The sequence below is a fragment of the Clupea harengus genome, chromosome 1 (assembly GCF_900700415.2).
Source record: "Clupea harengus chromosome 1, Ch_v2.0.2, whole genome shotgun sequence".
Lineage (NCBI taxonomy): Eukaryota > Metazoa > Chordata > Actinopteri > Clupeiformes > Clupeidae > Clupea > Clupea harengus.
This window is the reverse complement of record NC_045152.1, coordinates 28,116,311-28,135,110: the sequence shown is the minus strand read 5'-3', so window position 1 is coordinate 28,135,110 and position 18,800 is coordinate 28,116,311. Positions and strand designations below refer to the sequence as shown.

General features: G+C 42.3%; 2 protein-coding genes across 2 annotated transcripts; both read left to right on the top strand.

Moving 5' to 3' along the window:
* Positions 1–214: 214 nt before the first annotated feature.
* LOC116221159 (carnosine synthase 1-like) lies at positions 215–2,127 on the top strand. The gene is made up of 4 exons (XM_031571080.2): positions 215–968; positions 1,130–1,584; positions 1,743–1,944; positions 2,120–2,127. The coding sequence occupies exons 1-4, from the start codon at positions 911–913 to the stop codon at positions 2,125–2,127; spliced, it is 723 nt and encodes a 240-aa protein (XP_031426940.2). The 5' UTR covers positions 215–910.
* Positions 2,128–5,760: 3,633 nt separating this feature from the next.
* LOC116224073 (carnosine synthase 1-like) lies at positions 5,761–8,675 on the top strand. Its single transcript, XM_031582741.2, has 2 exons — positions 5,761–6,015; positions 6,351–8,675. Exons 1-2 carry the CDS (start codon positions 5,929–5,931, stop codon positions 7,563–7,565), a joined length of 1,302 nt encoding a protein of 433 aa, XP_031438601.1. The 5' UTR covers positions 5,761–5,928; the 3' UTR covers positions 7,566–8,675.
* Positions 8,676–18,800: the final 10,125 nt, after the last annotated feature.

Genomic DNA, 18,800 nt, shown 5'->3' with positions numbered 1-18,800 from the left:
TATATATAAATTTAGATAGATAGATAGATACTTGTATGAAACTGTGGTAGTCCTCGCCAGGTCCACACCAATTATGTTGGACTCCATCTGAGCCGAGCAGCTCTTCGGCACAAAACTGCAAGATTAAACTTTGCTAATATGGCTAAAACTTGAAAAGAAGCCTTATGAATGTTTTTGACAGATGAGCCCAAGATAAATTTGTATGGCTCAGATGGGGTGAACTTAAGCATGCTTGGCATGAGCCTGGCCAGGACCACCACAGTGAATGCATAGTACCAAAGTGCAAAAGGTGTTGGCAAGATGTTATTTATAAATTAATGCCTGTGGGTATAATACTGGTTGACAGGATGACTCCCAGTCCAAAGCACACTGCCAAGAATTTGTAAAGGAAAAAAGTGAGAACTATGACCTAGCCAAGTATGTCGGCTGACTTTAAAGGAGACTAGAATACCGTTAGGTTATTTTATAGAGAGGTTTTATGGAAGGTAGAGCACCACAACCCTCCAACACAGAGCTGCTGAAAAAAATGGTCTCTGAAGAATGGCAGATCATCTTTCCAAAAATATGTGCAATATTGGTGTCCTCCATGTCGAGGAGGGTTGACTCTGTCATCAAAAATAAAAGTAGGCATACAAAGTGTTAGGAAAAAAATTGAAGATTTGAATCTCAGTAATGAAAGGTGTACTGACTTTTTGCATTGAATTCTCACGCACACAAACAATCATAAATATCAGTTGAATTACCACAATGTTGTCAACAGTTGTGTGTTGCTTATGTATCCTGCTGCTAAAGATCTATGGTTGGGCAGTTGTTATATTGGTTAGGTTATTGGGTATGACTACTTGCATGTCACTGTAAGCCACTGTCATTTTTTGCAGATGTTGGCAGGAGTGATGTAGTGATCTGTGTCATGGCGTCTCCTGATAAATACCTCCCCCTTCTACTGGCTGGTGGCAAGCGATGTCCAGGTAACTGACAATCTACCTTTGCACACCTGTATAGAAAAAAATAACCACATAAGGGTGAATGGCTCATTTCCTATTTTATAAACTTCCTAGCAGATTCTATTAGATGGGCTGAGGTACATTTTTATCGTCTCTATTCTGTAACCTGTGGGTTTTGTTCTCAGGTCGAATGATGCTCTGCCTGTGCCCCTCCTGGGTGAGCAGGCTCCCCTCCAAAACCCTACCAGGCCTGTTCTCCCTGTTTATCCTGAAGGCTGTCACCTTTGAGGCTGGTGGCTACACTTACCTGGACACCTTCAGTTCTCCTTGTCGTGTCACCTACCTCCTAGAGGATGGCTCAGTGGGCTCCTCTATGGGGGAGGGGCTGGACTGCCCGACCTGTGGCTCTCCCAAACTCAACACCCTCACTGAGGATGTTCTACTGAACTACCAGCTCCTGGGGGGGAAGGGGGTTCCTCTCCCTCCCATGCTGGCCCTTGCCTATCGCCCTTCGGTGGGGTTAGTCTCCCCACACCCTTCCCTCATGTTCCATTCTATACAGGAAAAAGAGGATCTGCAGGTATCTATGGAGGTCATAAATGCCTTTCTGAAACAGCCAGAGGTACAAGGTTCTGACAAAGTAAGTTCTCTAAAACAGGGCTGTATGTTTACTTTCAGAAACATATAAACCCACACTGTCATGATGCCAGATACCAAAGCCCACACAATGTTCCACAGAGATATTGTGCATTAAATTTGTATTCCAGCATTTCTCCTTATCCTTGTCATCTATCTCAGGTGTTGGTGCAGCTCTCCACCTCCGGTTGGGGCTCCCAAGAGAGCACTGCTGTTTTGAATCGAGAGGACAGGGAGGGGTTGCTGAGTGCTGCAGCTGCCTTGGTTCCACAGATCAGATCAGGGGAGTCGATTCTGCTGACAGCCTGCTACCCATCCATTCAGCCTCTGCAGAAGTGTAGGGTGAGGAAGACACTATTCAGAGGTAAGGCTAACAGTCTAGTCTAAATCTAAAATGAATACTTCTCAATCAGTCACAGACTCAAACACTTGAAATCAGTTTATGCCCAAACATCACTGCACCTATTGACTGGTGCTCGGAAACAGATTTATTAATGCATATAGGGTCAATGTTTTTCCACGTCTCTGGAACACGTTAGGGTGCTAGCAGTGTTCAGGGAAAATAAGGTGTCTTTTCCACCGTTTTGAAATATTTATTTCTGTTATTTAGAACCCACCACGTTGAAGGAAAAGCTCTTCCTTCATATCAGTACTACAGTGTGTCGAACAGCAACTGATCAGCCTCAAGTGATTCAGGTACCTATGAGTAACTCTGGTGTCCATAGTGTGCTGAACTCTTACAACGCAAATATAAATAATTAAGTGTGTACACACACACACACACACACACACACACACAGATACACACACACACACACACACACACACACACACACACACACACACACACACACACACACACACACAAACAAACAAACATGAGCAATCATTAAGTAAACAGGTGTGCACACACATTACAGTAATGTGCGAGTGGTGTTAAGTTCATGTATGGCTTAAAATGAACTGTAAACATTGATCATAATTAAACACAAGTTAAATGTTGATATTCATGACTTGGTGTTTACTAATGCATTTCACTTTATTTTCAGGATTCAGGATCGCCTATGTAACACTAAATTCATAAATCAACATGAACAGGCAATTCTACTCAGCATTAACAATAATATGAACTGCTGTACCTCATTTAGCATGCACATTAGGTAATCTTAGGCGCTGCATTATATAACACTCTATTCACTTATTTAATGGTAAAAAATGCATTGTTGGTTATTGATGCTGATGCAATCACACTGTACTTCTTAAAGTTTTTTTTTATCTGTGAACTAAATAATGTGACTGAACTGTGATGAAACACATCAATGCTGGTGTTAATATTGACCAAATTCCCATTGTTATAAAAATCAACACACCATCTACTGTTAAAGATAATCCCGAACCTAGCAAGGCCGATGCTGACGTAACTATGACCATTTGGTACATTTCCACATCATAAAATGGGTGGCCCACCTCCCCCTGCCCCTGCCAGTGAGTGTGAGTTTAATTTGAATTTGCTGATTGAGATTCATCATTCACAAAGTGTATGCCCCCCTTCTCAGCCCATTGCCCACCTTTTAGCAGTTTTAAACATTTTGCAGTGAGTTAAGGTAGGGTGACCAGACGTCCTCTTTTACCCGGACATGTCCTCTTTTCGAGACCTAAAAAATGCGTCCGGCAGGGATTACAAAAACGTCCGGGATTTTGCCTCGTCGGATATTTGTGTTTCTCTGGGTCTTTCACAAACTAGTTATTACGTCCTTACAAGTTTTGGAAAGGGTATCTCCACCTTCATGCGCGAGCTCTGACTGTAGAGAGAACTGTCATTGGTCGACCGCCTTCCCAGTGTTGCCAGATAGGAAAATGATCCTCCAAATGCGATCATTTAATTTTTAGAGTTAGAAATAAAATAGACTCGAGTAGCACAGGAATCCCGCCTGTTTGAGACTGTGGTGGCAAGTGCACGGCTCTGTTTGGTCGTGAGTGAGTGAGCCTCGCGAGCGTGCAGACAGACGCGGTCATAACGTCTAGTAAACAGACTTGGAGCGACTGTCTGACCCAAGCTGGAGAAAGCTGCCATAATCAGCTGCTGGATATAAAGGTATAGCACATGAAGTTTTAAATAGTAAAAGAAACGAAATAGTTAAATCACGAGTTAATTATAGATGTCGTTGCTCTCTTTTATCATGCCGGTTCATTGATCCTGTGGGTATGCTACCCTACTCAGTAGCCTAGCTCCGCCAGCTATAACTAGCTGGTGAACTCTAGCCTACAACGTTAACCTACTCACTTCAGCTGCAAATCCCTACCATGCTACAGTATAATTAGCACCTATCTCAGCAGATGTCTTCAATATGTGTATTGTTGTGCCATATTTTAAATCTAAATGTGTTAATTTATCTTCCTAAAGCCCAGTAGAGAACACTATTTAAAAGGATATTTTCAAAAATGTCTTATGGGGGAGCACGCCCCCAGACCCCGCTAGTTTTACTGGGTCACAGGGAAAATAATAGGTTTTATCTAGGGGCTTAGCCCCCCCAAAAGTGGGAACCTAGATTCGCCCCTGTGCGTAACCTCGCTGTTACATTACAATACGCCATTTCCAATCTGGCAACACTGAGCACCTTGCCGCCTCCACTAGTTGCATCGTTTACAATAGTACATGACATCTGCATGTAAAAAAGATGTCAAAACTTCGTCGCAGGGAGGGGGCGGGGTCCCGTGACGAAGTGTCCTCTTTTTCACAAACTCAAATCTGGTCACCCTAGTTAAGGCAGATTTATGGTCGTCCGTCTTCGGAGACACAGAGACACGGAGAGCCCTCTCAGACGTTGCAAACCTTCTCCCAGCACCTCTCCGTGGCCTGACGTGCACCTCGGCAACTGCGTAGAAGTATATTTGGGCCTTTAGGCTGAGCTGGGGTGTATTTATACTATAAGACTTCTTATTTTATTAATTCCACACGTTTGTTGGAACCGCTTATGCTCCCAGTGATTTTGAGATATCAACATCAGTCCATCTGTGACACATCCGTCCTGATCCTGTGCAGTGCTTGTGTAAAAATGTTTGCAATTTTCCCAGTCTAACTCACTAGTTAGTTAGCTAGTAAGCTAAGTTAGCAAGTTCCCTGATAGGTTGTCCAACACTTACCTAGCTAACTTATTGCAAGGAACGCTTAGCATGTTATGCTAGCCCACAGTGTGCTTTTAAACCAGCTACTTATTTAAACAATTGAAGCTGTAATATTACCTTGCTATGATATCTACAGCACTCGTGGATCTAATGTCAACATATTTCAAAATGAGCTGCTTTGAGCTGCTGGCTCAAATTAACACAATATGTATGGATATTTCATCACCATCAAGTTCAGATTGGATGGTCATTTAAGCAAATGTATTGCAAGGAATGACGAGCATGTTATTTTAGCCCCCAGTGTACTTTGAACATAGGCTACTTATTTAACTGAAGCTGTAACATTAGCTTACTACGATATCTAACAGCAATCTTTGCTTCTGGCAGCAGATGATTGAGACAGTGGAGCTACCATAGACATATATACATATATACATACTTGCACATTCCTGCGCGTAGAGTTTAGCACCCAATAACAGAGAGTGCTGGGATATTATTTTTGGTCATACAGACACACTCCAGGGCTAGAAATGGATTTGGAGCATAAGGTGGTTGGTGCTGTAGAGTCTGGTGGGAAGTAACTCTGAAAATGGAAAATGACTCTACCTCTCCTTTCTTTGTTTTACTGCCTTCCTCTCTCCAAGATGCTGTGTAGGGTTGACAGAGGAGACACCCACCCGAGAGCTGACCCCAGCAAACTGCAGAACCTGGAGGAAACTTTAAGAGATTGGGGCTTGTCTCAGCCTGATGACATCATTTCCCTCCTTGAGAAGTGGGCAAAGACAGCCCTGCAGGCCATTATGGACCACGAGTCAGAGTTGGTGGACACAGAAAAAGGAGGACTTCATGCAAGAACAGATTTGATAGGTGCATGCTTTATAAGATACAGTCAAACGTACTGTATTCTATACAGAGAGACATATGAAGTAATTACATATTTACACAAAAGAACATGATAAGCCTTTCATTTTCTGTTCTGTAACAATTATATTGTATCTTATGTTACATCACATTTCTCATACATTTATGTTCTTATTTCTTCTTAGGAGTTGAGTTTTCCTTGGGAGAAGTTGATGGTGAACTGCAGCCCTTCCTTCTGGGGATAAAGAATGTTTCAAAGGGAGTGTTCAGCACTCCAAAGGGTCTTCTCCACCCTCAGCAGTCAAACTCATCCCTCGAACCCCTGCTACAGACCATATGCCAGCGCTCACACTGCTCCATCATGGCTGGAAAAACTCTGCTGTTTATTGGAGCTGGTGTCTCAAAGAAGCTTGGAATCTTCGTTAACGCCAAGCAGTATGGCATTAAGGTAGATGAAACTAATATGTATTGTACTGTTTTGTAATACTTTTCAAAATTTGATGGCCAGACCTTATTGTACTTTAATGTATAATATATAGATAGTGCAAAACAACAAGTGTAAACTTTACTGATGCATTTTTCTTATTCGAGTATTCTTGTGTGCCACATTGAGAATCACCCTGCACTCTGCATTATGTGTGCAGCGGGAGAGACAGGATATTGTTCTGTAAGGAGAGTGTGTACTGTTTTGGCTATGGACAGCAAGCAATGGACCTTGTAAATAGATATGTAAAAGATGTGCAAAACAACATGATTAAACTTAAAACTGTATTTCTTTGTTAGAGTATTCTTGTCTGCTATCAAGATACCCATCCTGCATACAAGTATGTATCAGAATACTTTGTGTACAACTACATGGATCACACACAAGATGAAGTCCATGCTGAGAAAATTGTGGCCATGCTGGAAAAGAAGGGTCTGCAAGCAGATGGTTGTTTAACATTCATCTGCAAAAACACAATTCTCTGTGCTTTGGTGAGGGCCAAACTGGGCCTGCCAGGGGATACAGTGGAGGCCATTTCCATTGCCAAGAGGAAGAGCCACACCCAGAGGCATCTGGCAACCATTGATCAGGGCTGGTGTCACCTTCCTGCCCCTCGGCAGTATGCCGTCCGTTCTGCGCACTTTGAGGACCTGGCTGGTCTGAAGAGAACTGCTGAAACCTTTGGATTTCCTGCTGTGGTGAAGCAAGAGTATGGAGCTGGTTCTGTTTCTGTGAAACTGGTGGCGAATGAACAACAATGTGAGGAATATGTCCAAGAAATGATGGCCCTTAAAGCCATGGATCCTAATGGTGGCTTTGCATCCAGTCCAATGGTAATGGAGTATCTTGGAGGTGACAAGTATGTGGTGGACCTGGCGATCTTCCAGGGAAAGCTGCTCTTGGCCTTCCTGTCTCAGTGCGGTCCCTCTATCTTACCGTACTTTATCAGCTCCTCCCACCTCATGCCCTCTGGCATCAGCCAGGAGAAGGAGGCGCAGATGGTGGCTGCTGCCTATCAAAGCTGCCTACACTGTGGTCTAGAGAATGGAGTCTACAATGTTGACCTCAAGCTTACTGAGTGCGGGCCCAAACTCATAGAAATCAATCCACGCACTGGGGGGAATTTCCTGCCCACTTGGATAAATGAGGTGTATGGTGTTGATATTCACATAGTGGCCTTCATGATTGCCTGCAACATACAGCCTCAGGTTTGGACCCCTAAGCCAAGAGGATACTTTGTTTGCATATCTTGTCCAATAAAACAGCACTACCGTGCCAAGGAGAAGACACCAGGATTTGAGGTCATTCTGAAGGGTTTGACAGACAAAGGTCTTGTGAAATCCAGCATGATCACTGATGTTGTGGATGACACGGCACCTGTCGCCACACTTAGCATTGCAAGCTTCAGTAAAAGGAAAGAAGACGCCATCAGCAAGATCATCTTGGCTTCCCAGATATTGAGCATTGATTCTGAGGAGTACCCTGTGATGTACTTCCTGGAACCTTTCATGTAGTTTTTCATGGTTTACAGTATCAAATATAGTTTCACGTCAAAAACTAGGCTCAACATTGACTGAAAAATGTATGGAACTCATTGAAAAGGTGAAGAAAACACAGGGCCAGCACCATCTGTATCCGTACTGCAGCTCAGTGATGGCAAATGTCCACCCATGTAATTCAAAATGACACGTTTTCCTTTCAAAATGAATTGTCATATTCATTCTCGAAAACTATGAATAGTCTTATCAGGTTTTTATTGAGTTTTTAAAACGTTATTTTGTAGAGGTTTGTGCTATGAAGTAGTCAACAAAATAGAATCTTGTCAAGATCATCACATCCATAACTTTTATAGGATATTGAAATGTATTCTCTTTGGTTGTAGACTTCTTGAGGATTAAATATTCTGGCATGCTCTCAGTGGATATTATCCGCTGCCAAAGTAAGGGCCATATGATATTGCAGTGTTATAGACATATTTGTAGCTAATTTTGTGGATAATTTGGGTGTGGGCATCTTAAAAGTGTGACATGTAAGGGTGTACAATATTTAGGTAGTTGATTGATTTGCTTGAAATATGTGTTATCAGGTATTCTATCTGAATAGATGTGTAATTCCCGTAATATGAACATAACTTAATTTGGGCCTGTAATAAAATAATTATAGGAACTACGTAGGGATGCACCGATATGGAAATTCTTGGCCGATACCGATGTTCAAAACAACAATCTAGCCGATAGCCGATACCGATATTTATTTTGTTTTGGTTGTTATTCATTCACCCTTTTGTGCCAGGAAAATAATTAAATTATTATTTAAAAAGCACTATTTTCAATTATTTGAGCCCTTTATCACTCGTATCTTTTAATGAGCACAAATTCAATCAGATTTATGAAACAATCTTTAGTTTAACTCAACTTTATTTAATATAACCTTCTGTTACAGAAGACATCCAGCTATATAGCCTTCATAACTTTCAATCACCAGTGCACAGTCTCTCTGTTGCAAACAAATAGCACTTAGTGCCAGGGGCGTAGCTATAGGGGGTGCAGCAGGTGCGGCTGCACCTGGGCCTGGGCCTAAGCTGGGGCACACTCGCACACCATGAGGGGGGAAAAAAGGAAAAAGGGGGGAAGAAGAAAAGAGAGGAAAAAAGAGAGAAAAAAGGGAAAAGGAGGGGAAAAAAGAAGGCAGGGATTTTGTATGGCCTAATCCTCCATGAGTAAAGTTTTTTAATGTTGATGTACATCATAAATTATTTTTAAAACATTTAACTTCTGATTTTGTATGCATTACTATGAGAGCAGAGGTTTCAGGTTCGAGTCCCACCGTTGGCAGAAATTGAGGTTTGCATTATTTCATGCAAAGCTCATTTTCATTATTGGAAATCACAATTTGTTTTCATATTACCTTTTATTAACCTTATATTAGTGAGATATGGATAATTCTACATTGAATATTTCAATACATATATGCATTTATGAGAGAAGACCCCAAAGTTCCCGGTTCGAGTCCCACCGTTAGCATAAATTTAGCTGTGCATTATTTACTGCAAAGTTCAATTTTTACTGGAAATCACAATTTGTTTGCATATTACTTTTAATTTACCTTATATTAGTGAGATATTTATAAATCTACATTGAATATTTCAATGCAAGTTAATGTACAGTTATGTGTGAGGTACTTTAATTGTTTCACAAAATATTTGTGTTCCAATTAATACGTCCTTCTATTCACAAAAGAACAATGTATAAATCTTTGTTGTAAACAAACTTTTATTTGCAATAACAAATTCAACAACAACAACTATAGCATAATATATATATACAATATAATAATATATATCAGAAAACATATACAGAACTATATACAGAAAGTGTGAAACTGGGAGGGAAAGGGGTTGAGGGGCACTAAGCCTCTGGGGGGGGGGGGACAATTTATTCAATTTATTCAATTTATTCATTTATTTTTCATGCATTTTTTTTTTATCCTCCAACCACTGCTCCTTGGGAACAGCCTCTACAGAGGGGCAGTATATAATGTCCTTGTACTGGCTGTGTCCAGTCTCCGCTGTCCTGAACTGCCCGCATTTCTTGCACGTGTTGCGCAGAACACCGCAGGTCCGTTTTCGGACTGGAGCAGGAGCGGCAGAGGAGAGGCTGGCACCCAGAGCCTGTGGAGCAGCACCCAGCACAGGCTCCTGTGAGGTCACTGGACCCAGCATGAACAGCTGAGGGCCCGAGGGTGGAGCAGGGAAGAGTTCTCGCTGGGGGCACGAGTTCACAGCCGCCGGTGCGACGGCGGACGATACCTTTCTCTTCACCTGTGCCTGGCCCATGGTGCTGCCAGCCTGGGGGTACTGGTGAACTGGGCCTGGTTGGGGGGGGTGCAGATGGTGGGCACACATTAGCAGGGAGGAGAGGGTCAGTCGCCACAGACAAGTGGCTGGGCAGGTCCAGTCCTTGCACCACCACGTTGCCCTGCCTCTACACCCTCTTGTTGTGCCACTGTACCAGGGTGGGTGGTGTGGCTCACGTCTACAGCAGCCCGTGAGAAAAGACAAAAACATGAGTGTGAATATGTATGACAGGGCACAGAGGGAAAGTAGTAAGACAATAAATATTCCTGACCTGCTGGTTGGTGCGGGCCAGAGAGAGCTGGTGCCTCAGCTCCACCAGATACTCTGCCATGCTGTCAACTCGGTCCATGCCTGGCACCCCAGAGTCATCCACAGCCTGAGAAAGAAAAAAAAACATAAAAACTGATGAGTGACACATTTTGTAAACAGATGTGGGACAAAATGCAGATACAGTGATTTTACTTCTTTACACACAATTATGAATGTACATAACCCAGACTCATCAGGAGAGGCTTGGACACCTGGCTGCAGCATGGTGGAAGCAGTCAGGGAGGAGCTTGGAGGCAGCAGCAGTCAGGTTCCCCACCCACCAGTTCCTGCAGCAGCCCCTCAATAAGGCTGATGGCGGCCTCCACGCCGCATGTCCTCCTGCAGCAGTACTGGCTCAACTCCCTCCTACTTATTCTCCTGTCCACCAGAAGATCAGTAAGGGCTAGCACCCCTTCCTGCCTGAGCTGCTCCCTCGTCATCTGCCGCAACAGAGCGAGGTCCCCTGCATCCCACTCAAAGGTGCATGCAGACAGGCAGCCCATGAAGGTGTGGTAGAGCATCGGTGGTGGTGCCGCCGACAGCCCGCCTCCTCATGAAGTGCCAGGTGTACCTGGTCTGCAGCTTACTCGCCCCCTCACTCACGCAGCGGCCACAGTCCACGTATAGCAGGACTGGGGGTGGAACAGCTGCTTGGTGGTACCGCTCCATCACTCCATCCTGTCCAGTCCCAGCCCCTCCTGCACTGTCACGACACTGGTTAGGATCTAGCCAACCTCGTTGCCAATGGAGGTCATCCAAAGAGCTGTCCCCCTGCCACGGCCAGTCAGCTTCTTTGTGATCTGAAATTTGATAACAGTGATGTTTAATATTACGCACTTTTTTTCCCTACAGCAGTAAGTGTATGTAGAATAAATACACAGCACACATTTATAATAACTGCTTATAATTTAAATCAATGTTATTAGCTAACTAACTAGAACCATACAACAGGTACAATAAGCAAATAGGTACAGTAGTCAACAAGTAAACACTGAATGTGAGCATGCTTTGAACAATACAGTGACACTGCAGCACATAAACATACACTATTGTACCGTTATCGTTATCAATAGCAATCATATTATGCATGATCAGTTACAGTAGTTGTATGATATACGAGAAACGACGCTTAACACCGCTGGTCAGGCGTCATACACAGATAGCAAGCTAACTAGATGGTTAGCTTACTGATACAAGCTTTCAACAACTACTTTAATCACTGCCAATACTCGGCCGTTTGGCTGTTTCAGCTCAGAGTAACATTATAGTAGTTACACATGGCTGTTTCCATTCATAACAATGTTGTAGTTATAAGACGTAGCATAATCTAGTTCATAATGTAACCGTTACATCGGTGCACGTATCTTTAGTGAAAGCGTTAACGTTAGTTAGGCTTGTCAATCAATACAATATGGAAATGAAACGTGTGTCCGTCTAAGAGAAAAATAAAAACATGTCATGGTTACTTACTTACTTACTTTGACTTTGACGAGTTGTCGTAGCTTCAGCCATCTTGAGGAGCTTGCGTCTGCGTAACTTGGCAACGTAACGTCACACAAGTTCAAGCCAAGTTCTCGAGTATGAAGAGAAGCGCCGCTATTGGCCCAGGTCCATTCTCGTTCCGCGGCTTGATTGGATACTGAAAATGGATTTGAAAGGCGAGGATTGGCCGACGAGACCCGAGCGGTCCTGCTCCAAGTAGCGCCAAAGCGAGGTATGGGGGCCCGTAGCAGATCCCAAAGACATACACGCGTAAATTAACGGGCCCCCTATCAGCGAAGGATCCCTGTACAGAGTCAAATTGTCCCGGGTCTGCTTATGTTCGATTGCGCGCTAAGTAAAAAAACTTGGTAGTGTCAAATGCTATATATACACCTGAAAAGGCAAACGTATCTCAGTCATGGTTGTGATTATTTTTTGGGAAAAAGTAGCAATTTATAACAAAATCATATGCTTATCCTACATACACTATAGAAACTATCAAAACACTATTCAATTAAATGAATAAGTTCTTATTTTCTTTGATATTTTTGTGATTAGCAATGATGATTGCTGGGTAATATGTATGTTGTTGTCCAATGTCAAGTCTCTATTTGATCATGTGACAATACAATACGCTATAGTTAAACCAATTCTGATAACCTAGGTCTGAAGGTCTGATAACCTAGCTCATTGAGCACTGCACAGCACAACTTTACTCGTAACAATGCCTTTTAAGCACAAGAGTGGAAGTAGAAAAGGGCAAGAGAAAAAAGAACAGGAGGAGAAGGCGGCAAAGCTGCCTAAATTAGATTATTTTGGCTTTTGAATTGCCGTCAACTAGTCGCCAGCCCACGGAGTCAGCTGTGCAGCAGTTCAGCTGGGCTCAGAATCGCTGTTTCTGCCCTCAGTGAAGTGTCAGCAACCATGCAACAGTTAACAATTGTTACGGTAAGAAATGTTCCTGCTGAGAGTCAAACAAGACTTAGTTCATTGTGTACACACCAATCACTTCTGAAATATGTAAGGTTGATTTATTAAACACTATTTATATCGATAACAATCGATTTTTTTAGACGCGGTTGTGGAAGTAGGGAACGCTACGATTTTTTTTTTTAGCGTTCACTAGGGGGGCCCGTCATAATATCTTGCACCTGGGCCCGTCGTTACTACGTTACGCCACTGCATAGTGCATACTATTAACAAAAACAATGAATTCATTAACTATACTTTCCATAACATATGTCCATATAATAAAACGAACACCATTTAACCCAACAGAAAATAACTTCACACTGAATAGCTATTACATAATTGAAATGTGAACAAAACAAACACCCCTCTGACCAAATGCCCCGCTCCCTCCACAAGTGGCACGATGTAAAAGTGTTATCCCAGCGCGAGCGCGCTTTTGCGTTGGGCCCAGTATAGGCTATTTGGAAGCGTGATAACCAGGAAGTGTGAGTACATGTATGTTAACCAGTTTATGGATGTTATCGCAATGCAAATGGTAAATAGATGTGGGTACCCAGTATAAATCAGTATAATTTAGCAACAGTAGAGGTGTATGCAAATATTATGTATGAATGATATATATCGCGACAGATTAAACAATACACCAAACTCGCGGTAAACACCCGACACCAATACACCTTCACACCGTGAAGCAAACAAGCACCACAAACCCACAAAACACCCAACAACTCTTTCAACAAAGTTGTAAGGGCCGAAAAGGCCTATACTAAGAATTACCACTAGGGAATAGTGAAGTAGCCGACTACGCCAGCCCAGAAGGGCAGTTATTAAACTGAATTAAGTTAGCACATGTTCGTTTAAGCTTGTGGCTGGTTAAAACACACACAATAGGCAAGAGTACAATACATTGCAATTTAATGTCACAATAGTAAAAACAAGATACAGAAATACCAACAAGGGACAGTGGGCAGTCCACTAATCCCCAATAAATAGGTACAGGCAATAAATAGTATAAATAACAGGTGTTCTAAATAGCAGCTCAAACAATGTCTGGCAACCATTGGTAAACTGCCAATGTGACTAACGAGGATCGGTCACAAAACTGGCAACCACACAAGCTACTCAAAGAAAGGAACCTTGCGTGCCTGATGGAGAAACTCTCCAGGCGGAATACAAGCCTGTAGCAGAGCTGGCTTGGGAGGCGCAATCGCCACGGAGGAAAACTCCTTTATACTAACATCAAAAGATGTAGCCACTCAAATGCAACCAGGCCGCTCGTGGATTCCGGTGCTCCCTTCACAAAACCCCTCCCATGGATAAGTTCCCGTCTGCATTAAATACTGCGTTCAATCACGTCCGAGGTTCACGGATTGGTGGAGCTAAAACGGAGGGAGAGGACAGCAATCAGTGGACAGCAGACCGAGAGAGAAAGAAAACAAGGCAATGGGGCAGTCCTACTACACGTCACATCAAACACTTGTGAACTACGGAAACACTACAGCTCATTGGTTACGTTTGTACACACAATCACAGCACTCTTATATTATGCCACTACAACACTGTTTACATCCACAACACTCGTGATTACTGCACACTGTTAAGTTTACAAAGGCTACCCATTACACAATGTGTGAGAATGAATGGAGTCTGACGTCTCTTATTCCGCATTCGCGGTAATCTGAGTAACTGTACAGTAACGCAGAAAACATACCAATGAACATCGGCCAATGCCATCGGTGAAAGTCAAGGTTATTACCGATGCACCGATGGCAGTAAACGAGGCGAATATCGGCCACTACCGATGTACGTCGGCAGATACATCGGTGCACCACTAGAACTACGTGTAGCCCATTCAGTATTGTTTTACTACAGTTTTTCTCAATTGCTAAAACACTAAAGCCCATTGGCTGAACAAAGTTCTCAGTTGCCTGAACTCATGTAGCTAATTGTGCAGTCTGTTGTCAATACCTTAAACTATTTCACATGGTAAAACACAATTTGCAGATCTCACTTAGACTTTTCAGCAAAACTCTAAACACATTCTCAGTCTCAAAACACATTCTGCACTCTAATGCACATGTCATCCATACTGGTAAACACAAGTGGCAACAATCAAATACAAATAGAGAAAACATGTCATTGATTAAACACAACCACTCAAAATTGATTTCACTTGTATCAAATGATGTGACACAACCAATATAAGCCAGTTTAGAGAGCAAACAGGTTGTTGAAGGTGGGGAGGAGAAAGTCTGAGAATGGATAGAAGAAACAATGTGAGAGAATGAGGACGAGTGCGTATGCGAGGTGGGCGACGAGGAGGAAGAGGGCAAGAAAGAGGAAGAGAAAGAGGATGACAAAGAGGAAGAATAAGACAAAGAGTGGAAATATCTGATGACATTAGAGCAGGGGTTCTCAAACTTTTGCAAGCTGGGCCCCCCCAAAGCTGGTTAGGGGTAGTTGGGGCCCCCCCAGCGCACGGCCCGCCGCCACCGCCCTCAACTACACCACCATATATAGATAGATAGATAGATAGATAGCATATTGTTATTGATAGGCCTGACATGTCAAGGTTAGGCTATTGTTAGGCCCATACAGATAATTATTATAATTATTTATTATTATTATAATTATTGTTATTATTATTATCAGTAATAGTAGGCCTATTAGTAGGCTATTCATTATTATCACCATCATTATGTTATTATTATTATAGTTAATGATTATCGACCAATTATTATTATTGTATTATTATCATAATAATAATTAGTGTTATTATTGCTATCATTTGGATACTGTTATTATTATGGGCCTCTTGTGATCTTTACAAAAAAAATCCTACAGGTCTGTCAATGTGAGACATGAGCCTGCTTTGCACTGCAAAGGTCCTCAAATCTTGGGGCAATGTTTGACAAACATATCCTCAGGTCATCCTCGATCTGTGCGCGGTTGCGGTATTTAGTTTTGAGCGCAGTCAGTCTTGAAAAGCCTGCCTGGCACAAATATGTCGACGCGAAAAGGAGGGGCATTTTTAAGGCTATGTCGCAAAGCTGATCATTGCTATCCAGAATGACGAAATAGGGGAGATGCTTAAGTCTACTGTCACTCTTCAGCTGCTCTTTCATGTCTATTGACAGCTCGTCTGCTGAGCAGAGAAATGGATCCCGAACTTAGGCGAATGAACGGTAGTCCTCTTTGAAATAGGACCCAAACTGATTTCTGATATTCGGCGTGATACAGTGTCATTTGACATAGGTATTGCGCTGAGTTTAGCTCCTATTCTACACGTCTTGCGCGGCCGGCAAAATTAGTGTTTCGGCAATTGTATGGGGTCGGCCAAGCTTAGCAATTCTATGAGCAACTACATAAGATGCCTGCATACATGTTAGGGATTTATTTCACCCTTTTAAGGACTGTAATTAACCTCAGAATTAAGAGTCACACAACCAAGAATATAATAAATAATTGACTTTTACTCTGTCAGAGAGGAGTGAATGGTGTTAGACCGCTTCTTCAACCTACACTCCTCCAAAGAGGAATGGAGTGCTTTCAGAACGCTGTTCAACCCATCACTGCCTTCCCTGGTAAAAAGAAACAGACTTTATGCAAAGACAATGTCACAGAACATGCAGGAAAACACTCCCCCCTTGTACCATCCCGTACTCTGGTTCCAAGAGATAAGAATGTTTTCCTAAGACCCTCAAAAACCCTGACTCTACAAAAATAAATCAGTCTTAACCTAAACATTTCATGACACCTCTAAATTCCAAGCTTCTCTTCCCACAGTTTCAAACTTCCTTTCACAGAACAATGGAAAGAGCTTAGTCCTCCATTTAACTAACTAACTAATATCAAACTAAAACCCATCATGATAATAATTAAAAAGAAACATTTCTTTCACAATACACTGCTTGGAGATGGTGGTTCGTTGTTGCTGGAGGCCATCACGTTCATGTTTAAAGAAGTCCACAGGCTTCTCTTTCTGACTTTTACGAATCAGAAACGTGTCCATAGTTGTGTTTGTTTGCTGATACAGTGTGTGTGAAGTTAATAAAGTTCTAATTTCAACGTCGTGTTCTTGTATGTGTGGTTGTGAACGACACAAATAATGGATATGGATAAGGCTGTGCTAGGCAATGATTCCTAACAAAACTAACTGTACACAATGTAGACAGGGACAGCAAAAAATAGTATTCAAGTGCTGGTGTTTTATTTGTTGCAACACGGTGGATCATACAAAAATGTAAAGGTAGGTGTTAAGGAGAAAAGGGCTAGCTGCAGTTGGAAGAACGTAGCTAGCTAGGCTAGCTCTCGGGCTACGAGCTTTTTCAAAAGACTGTGGAGCAAATTACTCCTTAGAATAGGCTACGAATAGACCTACTGCAAGCGCAGTAAGGTATTACTAAGGAAGGAGTGAATCTTTAAAAAGACTGTTTATAAAGCAATGAATATCTGAATGATACAGGAAACAAGAGAAATTGAACAAACTCTGCAGAGTGTCGTCTCAGGGTGAGCGCTTACCAATGCCTGCGGTTTTTTTTTATACTCGGAAACTTATGTGCAACTCGCGTTCAAATGATAAAACTCCGTTTTGATTGGTGGATCAGGAGCAAAACCGTATTTGATTTGTTTGGGTCAGTCCAGCCCCTTGCATTTCGCCACTGAGGGAGCTTTCACTAAGGGCCGTTATATGGTACTCCGTACTTCACGATTTCGGACACATGGGAAGGGCCAACACATAGATGGAACGCCCTGGAACGCCCTCTCCGTCGTCTCCGGGGCCCTCGGAGAGCTCTCCCGTGCACCGTTGAAATTCCTGTCGGTCCGTCATGCCGTGCTGTACAGCGACGGATACCCCTTGGCCGTGATTGGTCCGTTACGACATAATTTCCAAAGGACATCATTTCCGGAATCTCACATTTCTGGACCTAGCGTTTCCTGTTTCATTCCTTATATATCACAATACCGCCATGTTTAAAATCCACAAAAAAACTTAAGAAGATGGAGATCACGAACATAGACATATATATATATATATATATATATAAGGAGAACGAACATCGAAGAGCGCATTGCGAAAGCGGTCCGGAAATATCCTCACCTCTATAACACATCGCTAAAAGATTACAAAGATGCGCGAATGACTGCCAATTCTGCAGCGGTAGAGCTGGACACTAAAGACTGCGACTGTTTCCTGTTTCATTCCCTATATATCACAATACCGCCATATTTAAAACCCACATGAGCGCCAGCATCTGACAGAGTAGGTGCCAGAGCCCGGCAGGAGCAGACAGCAATTAAAATATTTTGTCCAAACAACCTTTGGACATATTCATTCATATCATATCATGGGACATATCCAACAGCCTCATTAGAATCTGCATCGACTATGATGCCATCTGACAGAAATATCTCCATACAGTTAATTTCTTTTAAACTTACTTTATGATGCATTTGCCGCCTGTTATCACGTTGTGACAGCTAGGATACAAACAAATTCCTGCAACAGGAAGAAGGCTGTTATCCTAAATGTGAAGTTATTTTATTCTCAAAAAACGCCCGACAGCAAGTAAAATATTTAGTCGCTCACACAAACAAGCCCCGTTAAACTCACAAGCGCACACAAGAGGGAGATAAGCATATTGAAATAAAATTATTCACATTGCAAGATCGGAATGAAATGGCCTACACATTACACACGCTAGGCATCTGTATATGCCTAAATAAAACTCACGTTATATGCTACACCAGAAGAGGCACGAATAAAACAAGTCTTACCATTGAAGATCAGTTTTTTTCTTGACATGTAGGCTAAGTACACGGCCACATTCGTTATAAAACTATCTACATAGTCCAACCATCGAGGTTTAATCCATGTTGTTGTGGAGAAAGAAGACGGCATCAATCATATTTCATTAAAGCTTCACACTTCTTACATTGGACATATCAAACAGCCTCATTAGAATCCGCATGACTATGAAGTCTTCTGACAGAAATATCTCCATACAGTACATTTCCCCTCATTAAGTGTCGTTTTAAACTCTCCAGATGACAGTTTCTTTTTTTTTTTTTAAACGTTAAGTGCACAAAGTGATTTAATTTACTCTCAAAAACGAACTTCTGCATTATA

Bases quoted from the DNA above. Each gene is read 5' to 3' on its own strand.
- LOC116221159 (XM_031571080.2), top strand. From the start codon at position 911: ATGGCGTCTCCTGATAAATACCTCCCCCTTCTACTGGCTGGTGGCAAG. The intron at 969-1,129 runs GTAACTGACAAT...TTTTGTTCTCAG, and splicing joins TGGTGGCAAGCGATGTCCAG to GTCGAATGATGCTCTGCCTG. The intron at 1,585-1,742 runs GTAAGTTCTCTA...CATCTATCTCAG, and splicing joins AGGTACAAGGTTCTGACAAA to GTGTTGGTGCAGCTCTCCAC.
- LOC116224073 (XM_031582741.2), top strand. From the start codon at position 5,929: ATGGCTGGAAAAACTCTGCTGTTTATTGGAGCTGGTGTCTCAAAGAAG. The intron at 6,016-6,350 runs GTAGATGAAACT...TTTCTTTGTTAG, and splicing joins CCAAGCAGTATGGCATTAAG to AGTATTCTTGTCTGCTATCA.